The sequence below is a fragment of the Microtus oregoni genome, unplaced genomic scaffold (assembly GCF_018167655.1).
Source record: "Microtus oregoni isolate MIOR12 unplaced genomic scaffold, Mior012 000029F_ref0000214, whole genome shotgun sequence".
Classification (NCBI taxonomy): Eukaryota; Metazoa; Chordata; class Mammalia; order Rodentia; family Cricetidae; genus Microtus; species Microtus oregoni.
The window spans coordinates 2,878,252-2,890,900 of NW_024543088.1; the positions used below are offsets into that span (position 1 = coordinate 2,878,252).

The 12,649-nt window shown below is 50.1% G+C and overlaps 1 protein-coding gene across 2 annotated transcripts in view; it reads left to right on the top strand.

Moving 5' to 3' along the window:
* Window positions 1-12,649, top strand: part of LOC121464856 (forkhead box protein K1) — a 69,450-nt gene that overhangs the window by 31,409 nt on the left and 25,392 nt on the right. For both annotated transcript variants that reach the window (XM_041677935.1, XM_041677936.1), the window contains exon 2: window positions 10,131-10,316. In XM_041677935.1, coding sequence (XP_041533869.1) covers window positions 10,131-10,316 — 186 coding nt within the window. The remainder of the gene's footprint in view (window positions 1-10,130; window positions 10,317-12,649) is intronic.

Genomic DNA, 12,649 nt, shown 5'->3' on the forward strand with positions numbered 1-12,649 from the left:
CATTTCACTAGTTATACAGACTGCCCTTAAACTCAAAGGCTATCAGCCCAGGCAGCTCTTAAATTAACCACCCCCTTTTCAGCATCCCAAGTACTTGGATTGACAGGTTTGCACCGTAAGGCCCAACAGCTAAATGCCAGTTTTTAACTATTATTATTACATGAAATTCAAGATTTGGGCAGAAGATCCTTGATGTTGCTAATTGTTCTAAAATAAGATGACTTGACTTCGTGGGGAGCTGAGCGCCAAGGCAAAGGTTAGTCTCCACCAGAGCAGCTCATCATCCTCACGGGAGGAGCAGGGGACGCGGCTGTGCCTTGGTGGAGGGCCCTGGAGCCATATGTGGTTCTTTGTGCCCTCCTGTGTCCTCAGTTTGAGTCTCAGGTTTGCATGCCCACAATGTACCTGGGGGGCTGGGTTCTTCCTGTCTGCCAAATGTTCCTGATTTATCAACTAAGTGAGTCTATTAAACATACACATATTTATTCTAGGTTAACCTGGGTTTGTGTGTGTCAGGGGTTGCTTCAGTTTTTAGTATTATGTGTATGAAGCCAAGTGTGGTTGCATGTGCCTTTGATTTCAGCACTAGGGAGTCAGAGGAAGGCGAATCTCTGGGAGTTTGAGGCCAGCCTGCTCCAGTGAGTTCCAGGACAGCCAAGGCTACTTACATTGGAAGATGTCTTTAATTATATGATTTGCGTATGAGTGTTTTGCCTGTATGTTTGTTTTTTTGTTTTGTTTTTTTCTTTTTTTTTAAACCATGGGTGTTGGGTCCCTTGGAATTGGAATTACAGACAGTTGTGAGCTACCATATAGGTGAGGTGCTGGGGCTTGAACCCAGGTCCTCTGGAAGTGCAGTCAGTGCTCTTAACCCCTGAGCCATCTCTCCAGCCCCCTCCTGTATGTGTGTATTACATGGGTGCCTGGTACCCTTGGAAGTCAGAATAGGGCAGATCCCCACTGCACTGGGGATACAGAGTTGTGAGCAACAATGCTAGTGCTCGTAATCAAATCCAGGTCTTGAGAAAGCAACAAATGCTCTTGATGCAGCCCCACTCTCTCGGCTGTCAGATGCAGTCAGCTCCCCTTCTCCATGTTGTTGGGGCTGTGACTGTCCCTTAGCTGGGGCTCTACCGTGCTGGGTTCAGAGCCCAGGGCTGCCTACGTGCTAATGCACTCTTCCAACTAAGCGGCACACTCAGCCCAAGCTTTGAATCTTCACAGTTGTTTTGAACTACAGTCTCAAGCCTGAGCTGGCCTCAAACTCATGATATTCCTCCTGCCTCGACTTTCTGAGTGCCGGGATTGCTGTTAGACATAGACCACCACACCAGGCTTTCACCTTCTGGGTGCCACCAACTCTGGCAGTTTTGTAAATGTTCCCGAAAACATGCTTTCTGGAGGAGATTCTCTTTTGGGGGAAAGGGCAGACTAAATATGCAGATTCCCCAGAAGCTACTGGTGTGACCACAAATTCCCCAGGAAGGCAGCACAAGACACCTCACACCAGCACTAAGCCTAGCCACAGTGACCTGCCAGTGTGTGTACTTTGGAAATGCTGGGTTAATCTGTGCCCCTCCCCCCCCCGTGTGTGTGTGTGTGTGTGTGTGTGTGTGTGTGTGTGTGTGCATGCGCATGCCTGGGTGTGTATGCCACAGTACAAGTGTGGAGATCAGAGCCCAGGTCTTCCCTTCCACCTGTACATGTGTGTGTGCGTGTGCATGCTTGGGTTCACATGCCACAGCACAGATGTGGGCATTAGAGCCCAGTTCATTCCTTCCATGGGTGTGTGTGTGTGTGTGTGTGTGTGTGTGCGCACGCATGCCACAGCACAGATTAGAGCCCAGTTCTTTCCTTCCACCTGTATGTGGTGGGTTTTAGGACCTGAACTCAGGTTGTCAGGTTTGCTTAGCAAACACCGTTACCCTCAGGTGCTCTTTTTGCCTGCTTTTGGGGGGTATCTGGTTCTGTTACTGTCTCACCCTTGCAGAGCCAGCTGCAACCAATGGAGACCAGTGGCTGGGAGCTCTTGCTTCTGCTGATCCGAGGCAATTTTGTCATCCGCCTGGATGCATAGGCCCCCCTGGTTTTAGTCTTCTTCTTGCACCTTCCCTTTCACATTGTGACTCAGCACCATGATAGGTACCTACAGTGCCTTTTATATGCATGTTTGTCTGCACAATGGGAAGGCTGTGCATTAGTGTGTACAGGGGTAGAGACTATAGGCGGACACCAGGTATCCTCCTTCATATTATACTTTCTGCCCTGAGTGTTTGAGACCGGGTCTCTTACTGGGACCTGGGCTGGCCCGTTTGGCCTCTCATCTCTGCCTATCCAGTGCTGGGATTCCAGAGTGCGCTGCAGTGCCTGGCTTTTCAGTGTGAGTTCGGGAGGATCTGAACTTGGGTCCTCAAGCTTGCATAACAAGCACAGCGTGCTAACCCACCTCCCCAGCGTCAGCTGAAAGAAGGTCTTTTACATGAAATATGGTAGAGATTGTGAGAATTCTCTGCTTTTGGAGCTTGATAGGTGAGCACTGCTGTTCACCATAGGCTGGGGACTTGACTCAGTTTGTAGAATGCTGCTTAGAATGCCCGCAGCCCTGGGCTCCACTCCAGTGTTCATGAGCTGTATGTGGAGTGTACACTTGAGATCCAGCACTCAGGACGGTGGAGGCAGTGTCCATGGCATCCCCAGCTACTTAGAGTTGAAAGCTAACCCAGGTTTATGAGGTCCTGTCTCAAATAAGCCACTTCCTGGCCCAACTGTGGTTATCCTTGGCATAGACAGAAGGTGAGGCCTCTAGCCTCTGACACCCTGGGGAGTGCACCGAAGCTGTGCAGAGCAAGAAATAAAGGGAATGGGGGGAACTTCCTGTGTCGTCATGGTCTCTGTGCCCAGCCCCCTGCAGAGTTTCTGGCCCTCTCTCCCTCCCTTAAGCTGTTCCCACACAGAACTGAGCCAGGCCAGTACTTCACTGGGTCAAAGACACGTGGCCCCACATAGCCTCTGAGAGCTCTTATTACCACGCTTTCCCCCTTACAGAGTCATTTGTTCCTTACAGGAAATGGCCTTTAGGGGACAGACTGCAGCAGTGGAGGCTGCTGGGAAGCCCACGTTGCAAGCTGTTGCCATGTTCCTCCCTGACTGTCATTTTGTGAGACTTAGGCTCATATCTGTAGCTCCACAAAGGTCCAGTGACCTGGGAGGGGCCTCAGGTTTCTCAATGTATTGAACCGATTCTCCTGCTTTAACCTCAGTGCTGGGATTCCCAGCATGCACCACACACCCCATTTGTGCAGTGTGGTGAGGGGGCCAAGGGCTCCAGCTCTTTTTCAGACAAGGTTTGCCTGACATCAGATCTGGCTGTCAGCTGCGGCCTGGTCATTGATCCTCTCATTTGATTTCATCAGCCTGTGGCAAATAGTCCTCGTATCCCTGGTGGGTCGAGACCTGAACACTTCTGTGTTAGTCTTCTGTATTGCAAGTACTTTGTAGGAAGCTCGCTGTGGTTAACCGAGCTGCTGGAAGGTGTCCGGCGTCCTTTCATGGCGTGGTGACATCACTCTAGAAAGTGGTTTTTTTAGCCCTTCCCTCCCATAGGGATGCCTCTAAACATACAGAGTTCTTTGGGCCACTTTGCACTGTATTGATTTTTTTAATAATATTTTTAAGTGTGCGTGTCTGTGCCTGTGTCACAGAGGGCACAAAAGGGTCAGAGAATAGCCTCGGGAATGGGTTCTCTCCTTTCACTACGTGTGTTCCAGGCATCAAACTCAGGTGACCAGCCTTGGCAGCAAGGGCCTTTACCTACTGAGCCATTTCAGTGGCCCCTTTTCTGGCTTTTGTTTTGTTTGTTTGTTTAAGATTTGTTTATTTTATGTATACCAGCGCTCTATCTACATGCATGCCTTTAAACCAGAAGCAGGCATCAGATCTCACTACAGATGGTTGTGAGCCACCTCAGTGCTCCTAACCTCTGAGCCATTTCTCCAGCCCCTTTGTTTGTTTTTTGTTTTTGTTTTTTGAGACAGGATCTCATGTAGCTGAGGCTGCTTTTGGACTTTTGATCCCCCTGCCTCCACCTTCCAAGTGTTGGGATTACAGTTGTGTGCCACTAGTCCCGGTCCAGTTTGTATTTGAAGGAAAATCTGGTGTTCTGAAAATTCCCCAAACAAGGTGGATCTTGGTTTTGTTTCAGAGGCCTCGTCTGTCCCTCACTGATCCATTGTTACTGGACAAGTTTATGCTGTAAGGCCTTTTCAAGTGATTGCTTTAGAAAATTCATGTGTCAGTTACCACATTTTTCCTTATTAAAAATAAATTTAAGGCCAGGCATGGTGGTGCACATGTTTGATCCCAGCACTTGAGAGGCAGAGAAGCCTTGTCTTAAAAACCACAGCGGGGAAAATGTAGAGGTAGGACAGAAGGACAGACTGCTTAGTGAACGAACAGTCTTGGCTGCTCGTCCAGAGACGCAGCATCAATGTGGTAGCCCACAACCAGCTATAATTCCGGTTCCAGGGGATCTGATGCCCTCCTCTAGCCTCCAGAGGCACCAGACATATGTGCAGGTAAAATACCATACACATAAGATTTTTAAAAAGCATAAAATAAAATAAAATTTTGTTTTGTTTTTTGAGGCAGAGTCTTATTCTGAAGCCCAGCCTAGCCTTGAATTCTCTCTGTGGTCCAAGTTAGCCCAAAACTCCCTGTGTAACCCTGATCCTCCTGCCTTGGCTTCCTGAGTTCTGGGACACTGACAGGAATGCACTGCTCCCTCCTGCTGCACAGTCTGCCCTCCCTGGGGTGTTCACACCACAGAGTGGGGTGCCTGAGCCCCTGCTCCCATGGGTGGGCAGCCAACATCACTCCCCCGTGTCTGAGACACCCCTCACATGTGGGAAGTCATGGCAAGCCTCTCAGGCCAGGAGTCTGTTTTCAGAGTGGAACATCCTCCCCAGTGCTTGTGTGGTGTCCCCTGCAAGCCCCACCTCCCCCAGCTCACTGTCCCTCCCAGAAAGTGAAGTCCTTGTTCTCCTGGGATGGAGGAACGGAAATGGGGAGTGACTGTGTAGCCGAGAGATGTGTTAATTTTTTAAACTTTGCCAGAAGCTTTTTAGTGTACTTCCTTGTCTCTGTGACCAAGAGGAAGTTAACTGTCTCAAGTCAGTAAGAGCTCGGTATTCCATCCTTACTTTCCCACAGCTTGGCAGCTCCCGGGTTACCTGATTCCTCCTTCAAAGACAGGGTCACCAGGCTCTGAACTGCAGCAAGGAGACCCAGTAAAGCTCAGGTTCTGCCAGGGCTGCAGAGAAGTGCATGGTGCCCTAGTGCGTGTTCACATGTGTGTGTTCCTATGAGTGCCGACACGTGTACCATGCCACACGTGTGGTGTGTGTGTTCACATGTATGTGTGTGTTCCTGTGAGTGCAGGCATATGCATACCATGCCATATGCGTGGTGTGTGTTCACATGTATGTGTTCTGTGAGTGCAGGCACATATGTACCATGCCACATGCGTGGTGTGCGCGTGTTCACGTGTGTGTGTGTTCCTGTGAGTGCAGGCATACGTGTACCACACCACATGCATGGAGATCAGAGGACAACCTCAGGTGTTAGTCCTCTCTTCCCACTGTGTCTGGTCATTCATGTATACCAGCTGGCCAGCAGGCTCTCTCTTACCACTGTTCCCCTGGGGAACACTGGAATTAGAGACAGCAAACTCGGGTTCTTGTGCTTGCTGTACAAAAGCGCCTTTCCTTCTGAGCCACCTCGCCAGCTCTAACCAAGGCTGTAATGATCAAGCCAACTGTGTACTGAGATCTGATGCTAGATACAGTGTTCTCACCACACCATCAGCCCAGCCCCTTGCTTCCAGACAGGGCAGGACTCCGTGTTCAGCCTCTGAACCCGCAGGCAAGAACTTTGGTATGATTTACCTGCCACAGATGCTGGAGAGATGGCTCAGTGGTTAAGAGCACTTGCCTGCTCTTCCAGAGGACCTCTGAGTTCAATTCCCAGCACCCACATGGTGGCTCATAGCCATCACCAGTAGGGTCAGATTTTTTCTTGTATGCATGAAGACAGAGCACTCATGTACATACAATGCATGAACAAGTAAATCTTCTTTTTTAAAAAAATTGACCTGCCACATAGCTAGTCATTTAAATCTCCCCACTGAGTGACTAGTGCTAAAATAGAGTTCTCGTTCACATCCTCAGCGACCATGCCACCTCCCAACCCAGCCAGCCCCAGGCAGCTTTCTGTCGCCTTTACATTTGGAGGACAGTTTACTGTCAGTTTTCCTTCATCATGGGCATGGGCTTTTTTTTTTTTTTTTTTTTTTTTGCTACAAGAGAGACCCCCTTCTTAAAAAAAAAAAAAAACAAAAAAAAAACCAAAAAAACAGGAAAATCCCCCCTGGGTGGGTGCTGACTTGAGAGCCTGTCTCCATGGTAGACGCCATGATGGACAGGGAGGATCCTATCTGGTAGGCCCCTTGACCTCAGCAGGCTAGGACAGGCATTGTGAATGGCAGGTCAGGACAACGTGTGACACCTTCTTGAAGATACTTAAATTGCAAACGGCTCCCCAGATTCCAACTAGGAGCCAGGTATGTTTACTCACATCTGTAAATCACAGCTACTTGGAGGACTGCAGCAGGGGGATTGCCAAGAGGTCCAGGCTGGTTCTTCATAGAAGACCTTGTCTCAAAAGAACAAAAAAGTGTGTGTGTGGCGGGGGAGATAAGCTGAGTATGGTGGCACATGCCTGTAATCCTAGCACTTGGGAGCCTGAAGCAGGAGGATGAGGAGAAGTTCAAAGGTCAGCATGAGTTACAGATAAACATCAGAAGAAGAAACTAAGACTAGCCGGGAGCCCTGAATCTAAGTGGGGTGTTATAGGGAGGGTGTGACAGAAGACACTGAGTGCCCTGGGAAGGCAGCTCCGCCAAGCCGGGGGGGGGGGGGGGCTGGCCAACACTTTGCTCTCGCCAGTTCCTGGTGACAGGGTGGCTGCCTTGGGTTGGATTTTGGACGAGTTGAGTTGAGAGCTGTTCCAGAAAGCAACCTGAAGATGCTTGTCACTGAACGTGTTTCTTTGGGTTGTCTTCACAGTGGGGTGTGGTGCCCCTAAGGACCTTAGTTAGGGCTGGGTATGTTTTTAGTAAACAGGCCTTTTCTCCCTTCCCTTCCTCCCTTGATGCTGCAGATCAAATCAGATGTTTCTAACATGGAGACACATGATCCTCTGCACCATGAATGGAAGGGAGGGAAGGAAGGCTGCTTTACGAAAGTCTCCGTCAACACACACACATTCACCTTGGGCTCTGTTAGTGCTCGAGATAGAATGTGGGGCCTGCAGGGTACACAGCTGTTCCCTCTGAAGCCCTACACTAGTTGTTCAGTGGGGGACTCGAGGCAAGGGGCTCTACCACTCGATTGTGTCTCCAGCTCTTAGATTCTTGGCTGTTGGGGCTCAGGGGTGAAAGAACACATACTGCTCTTTAAGAGGACCCCAGTTCAATTCCCACACCCACATCAGGCAACGCACAGTCTCCTATAACTCTAGCTCTAGCGGATCCGAGCCTCTTCTGGCATCCATGGTCTGTCTCTCTCCCTGGCTTTCTGTCTCTATCTCTATCTATAGCTCTGTGTCTCTCTCTTTCTCTCATATACATACATATGCTATTTTTTAAAGGGATAGTGGTTTCAGCTGGCAGCTCCTTTGGAGATGACTCTTGTTCAATCCCTTCTGTTGGTGCCGAGGGAGGAAGGACAAAGAGGCTGTAAGGGCTGCTGCCTGTGTTCTCGGGTGGTCCCCATCCACATAGCAAACCCCACTCTGAGTATTTGTCTTTCGGCTGTACCCAATGGTTGGGGTCTGAGTGAAGGGAAGGAAGGCCTTGGGAGCCCTTCAGGCTCTCCAGAATTAGCTGAAGTTCTTCAGCCTGAGCTCAGCCAAGGATCCACAGGTCACACCCAAACCGTGCTATGACCACAGGCATGGGCCACAGCCACAGACTCTGGTCGCCATGATGATGCTAAGGTTGGACTCCTGTTTTGATTTTGGGCTCCTTGGACCCTCCCAGCAGATCGAGATGTACCATTATCTTCCTGTTCCCTGGGTAGAGAGGGAGGAAGAAACACATGACAAATGAACCAGAGAGAGGAATTTGTTGCCATGACAACCTTCCTGTGTAACATGGGTTGACCAGGTATGTCAGATGTATGCACATATGTACCATGTTTGTTCAGTGCAGGCATTTTCTTTTGTTTTCTTTTCTTTCTTTTGTTTAAATGGCTTTTCAAGATAGGGTTTCTCTGTGTGACCTTGGCTGTCCTGCTCTGTAGACCAGGCTGGCCTCAAACTCAGAGATCCGCCTGTCTCTGCCTCCCGAGTGCTGGGATTAAAGGTGTGCACCACCACTGCCCAGCAAGTTCAAGTTACTCTTAGCCAGTCCAGGTTACACACCAGTAGCCCCCAGCTAGGCTCCATCCCTAGGTGCCTAGTTTGGACACTCTGACATCATCAGACATGCACTAGATGATTTGCAAAAGCTTATAGGCATGCAGAACTGACGCTGCTCAGACCTGAGGAGACTTCTTAGAAAAATGACTGATGAACTTTCCAAAGTCCAAATGCTGATGGAGAACCTGGGTTATACAGCTTGGTGGGTAAGATGCTCACCACAGAAGCAGGAGGACCTGAGTTTGATCCTTAGGACTCACATAAAAAAAATAATAATAATAATGGTATGGTGGCATAGTCTATAATCCCAGTGCTAGGGAGCTACAGCTGGAGAGATTCCTCAGGCTCCCTGGCAACCAGCTTAGGCAAATAAACCAGCCTGAGGTCCCCTAAACAAGGTGGGCAGTGCCTGAGGAATGGCATCCGAGGTGATGTCTGCCCACCCAGTACACGTGTCCACAAGTGCCCCACATGAATTTGCACAAACCAAATTTCTGATGACAGCTGTTCCTGGGTTGTGAGATGCTAAACAGAGTAGAAATCATATTGGGGTGTTTTTGAGAACAGGTTTTGTTGTTCAGGATCTCCTGAACTGTGTGGCTTGTGTTGGCCTCAAATTATGTTTTCTTCCCCCCCACACCCCAAGTTGTATCTATTTATTTCATACCAATGCAAGCACAGAGACAGGCAGATCTTGAGCTGTCTAGCTGAAATGGAGCGTTCCAGGTTCAGAGAGAGGCCCTTGAAAATGCAGGTGGAGAGCGGCTGAGAAGGACACTTAGTGTGAGCCTCTGCCTCCACATGCACACTCAAAGCTGGAGACTAGATGTGCTCAGCAAATAATGCCCATGTCCTAGCCATGGGGGGCCTCGCTCACCTGTCTGAGCATGTGCTAGGGCCTCCCTGGCTGTTCCAGCGTCAGAATAGTTTGTCTGTCTGTCACTCAGACATGCCTGGCTCTGGGCTTGTAAAGTGAGAAGCCAAATAGAGCTTGCGCTCGCTCTCTCTCTCTCTCTCTCTCTCTCTCTCTCTCTCCCTCCCCTCCTTCCCTCCCCCTCCCCCAGCCGATGTCTCTGGGGCACCCCTCTGCCTTTGTGTGGTGGCATTTGATTATACTTTGAAGGAGTCTCTCTTTTGAATCCCCGCATAAGCTGGGCATGGTGGTGCATGCCTGTCATCCCAGCACTCAGGAGACAGGGACAGGAGGATCTCAAGTTCCAGGTCAGGCTGGACCACATAGTGAGACCCTGTCTTCTAATGAATTAGTGAGTGGAGTCTGTTTTCAGCTGGAACAGGGTCTTTTAACTGTTTACTGATTTCCTGGAGGAGTAAATACATGTGTAGATGAATGAATGAGTGGACGAGCTCTGTGCACAGGCTCCATTTAGCTATTTGCCCCCGTGGGTCAGGAACCACATTCATTGTCACCATTACTGCCCTGGTACATGGAGGCTCCATGGTTTGTCCTCATGGCACCTGTTGGGGTATTTATATCCTTTGTTCATAGTGAGTACAGTTGATGCAGAGTAAGCCCAAATTTGGGTCCCGGGGTGTGGAGCTTAAGGCTCTTGCTGCTCCTGCCATGTGGGTGGGGGGACCTCAGCTCTTGTGCTCAGTGACCTTGTGCTTCACCAGCCACTGTCCTCCCTTTGCAGATGCACCTTCCGGTTCCCCAGCACGGCCATCAAGATCCAGTTCACGTCCCTGTACCATAAGGAGGAGGCCCCAGCATCCCCGCTGCGGCCACTCTACCCTCAGATCTCTCCACTGAAGATCCACATTCCGGAGCCGGACCTCCGGAGCCTCGTCAGCCCCATCCCTTCCCCGACCGGCACCATCAGGTGAGCAACCTCTCGTGCTCAGATTCTGAATGCATCAGGGACTTCGAGATGGAGTAGACTCTGGAAGGCCCTGCAGGGAGAGCCACCCTCAAGTCTCCACCTGTCCAGGTTGTAGATTTGTGAGTTGGGGCCTCCTAAAGCAAGCTGGCAAATGGGTGTGTGGCCCAGTGCTCCAAAGACTGAAGCAGGAGGATCTCCAGTGCACAGCCAGCTGTCGCTACATGGACGTTCAGGGACATCCTGGCCACTTCATGAGAGAGACTTTGTCTCAAGAGCAAACAGACTAGGATGTAGCTCTGTGGGAAGAGTGTGTAGGTTCAGGGTTCAGACCCCAGTACGTCCTAAACTGGGTGTTGTGGTGTGTACTTAGGATTCTGGATACAGGAGTATGTCTACTAATAGTGAGTCAAGGCCGGCCTGGTTTACGCAAGACCCTATCTCAGAATAGAGAAGGGAGATCAGATTCTGGCAGGAGGTTTTCAGTGAAGCAGATTTCCCTCTCACTGCCTCTCATGTTCCTTATGCTTCTAAAAGTGCTGTGCCCCCATCAGGTGCTGGGGCCGTGGTTCCCTGACCCCTGTGGCTTCCACCTCAACTCATGGCACAGGCCAGCCCTGTGGAGATGGCAGATAGTGCCCAGGACTCTTGAGACTGTGGCATAGGTGTGACACATTCCTTGGGGGACCTCTGAGAACTATTCTCCAGCAGAACCAGGGCTGTGCTGTCTCTGAGCCATGGCCGTGGGTTACTGCTATTGGCAACCTCATTAGGTCTCCAAAGTTATACCTCCTTTTTCACCAGAGTTACACTTAATGCTGTCTCTTTATTTAACCCTACCCCCATTCCAGTACTAGGAATCAAAGCCAGATTTAGCACACTTAGGTGACTTACTTTTCTCTTGCTGTGAAGAGACACCAAGACCAAGGCAACTATAAAAGAAAGCATTTAATTGGGGGCTTGCTTACAGTCTCAGAGGGTGAATCCTTGGCTGTCATGGTGGGAGGCATGGCGGCAGGCAGGCAGGCAGGCAGGCAGATACTGGGGCAGTAGCAGAGGTGGATGGAGAGAGACAGATTCCAGGAGCTGGGAGTCATTCTTACTCAAACCAACACTCTGGGTAAAGGAATTTTAGGCAGCTGCCACTGAGCCACCTGGTTAATAGACGTGGAAGCTTCCTGGTGCTCAGGCTGGCCGGGAACTTTTGATCCTCCTACCTCGGTCACCAGCTAAGATCATAGGTGTGCGATGTCACACCTGGCTGGAGTTTACCCCCTTTTTAAGTTTATACATAAGAGATTTTTGATTCTTGGTTCTTGAGGCTCATAGTCAGGGGCCTACATCTGAGGATGTTCTTCTTACTGGTGGAAACCCAACATGGTTAAGAGTGTTACTGTAAGCATGAGCACACACACACTGTGTATGTGTGTGGGGGGGGGTTTAACCCTTGGTTTGCCTTTGTGAACTTATCTGTTTCCTCCATGAAGTGTATGTACATGGGTCCCTTGTCTGGAGTAGGCGTCCTCTTTTTTGACACCAGCGAGAGGTGCAGCTTGGGAACTCGCAGAACTCAGGCGTAGAACCCCAGTGTGGTCCTGGCCATGTGGGTGATGGGTTGTATCTTTGGTAGGGCTCACCATAGCAGCTTCCCAGGCCACGTGCCTCCCGTCCCTGTGAAGCCTGCAAAAAGGGCTCAGTTCTCAGGAAGGTGGTGGTGAGAGGGAGCAGCTTTGTGCTCAGCACCTGCCACTTGTCCTTCAGCCTTGTCACCGCATAGCGCTGTCCTCACACCCAGACTCCATGTGTGGGACCCAACACAAGTCCTCCTTAGAGCTCACAGCTAGTCGGGGCAGCAGGGGTTTGTGTGTGTGTGTGTGTGTGTGTGTGTGTGTGAGAGAGAGAGGGAGAGAGAGAGAGAGAGAGATTGGTTTTGATTTCATTTGTTTGTTTTTAATTATATTGACTTATTTATGTATTCGTTTATTGGGGGAGAGCATGTGAAGGTCAGAGGACAGCTTTTGGGAGTTATTTCTCTCCCATCATGTGGATCCTGGGGCTCAGTCAAACTCAGGTGGTAAGGCTTAATGGCAAGCCCCTTTACTCTCTGAGCAGCTATCTGAACCCCGGATTTGTTTTTTGAGACAGGGTCTCACACTGTAGTTAGGCTGGTCCAGAACTCAATATGTAATCAAGACTGACCTAAAATTTGCAGTAGTCCTCTGCCTCAGCCTCCCAAGTGCTGGGATTGCAGGAGTGAATGTTTGGTTGGTAAATTGTTGAAATAGGAGTGGCGGGCTGCGTCCCCGGCACCCGGCCGCCCCCACGGCTAGCTTTAC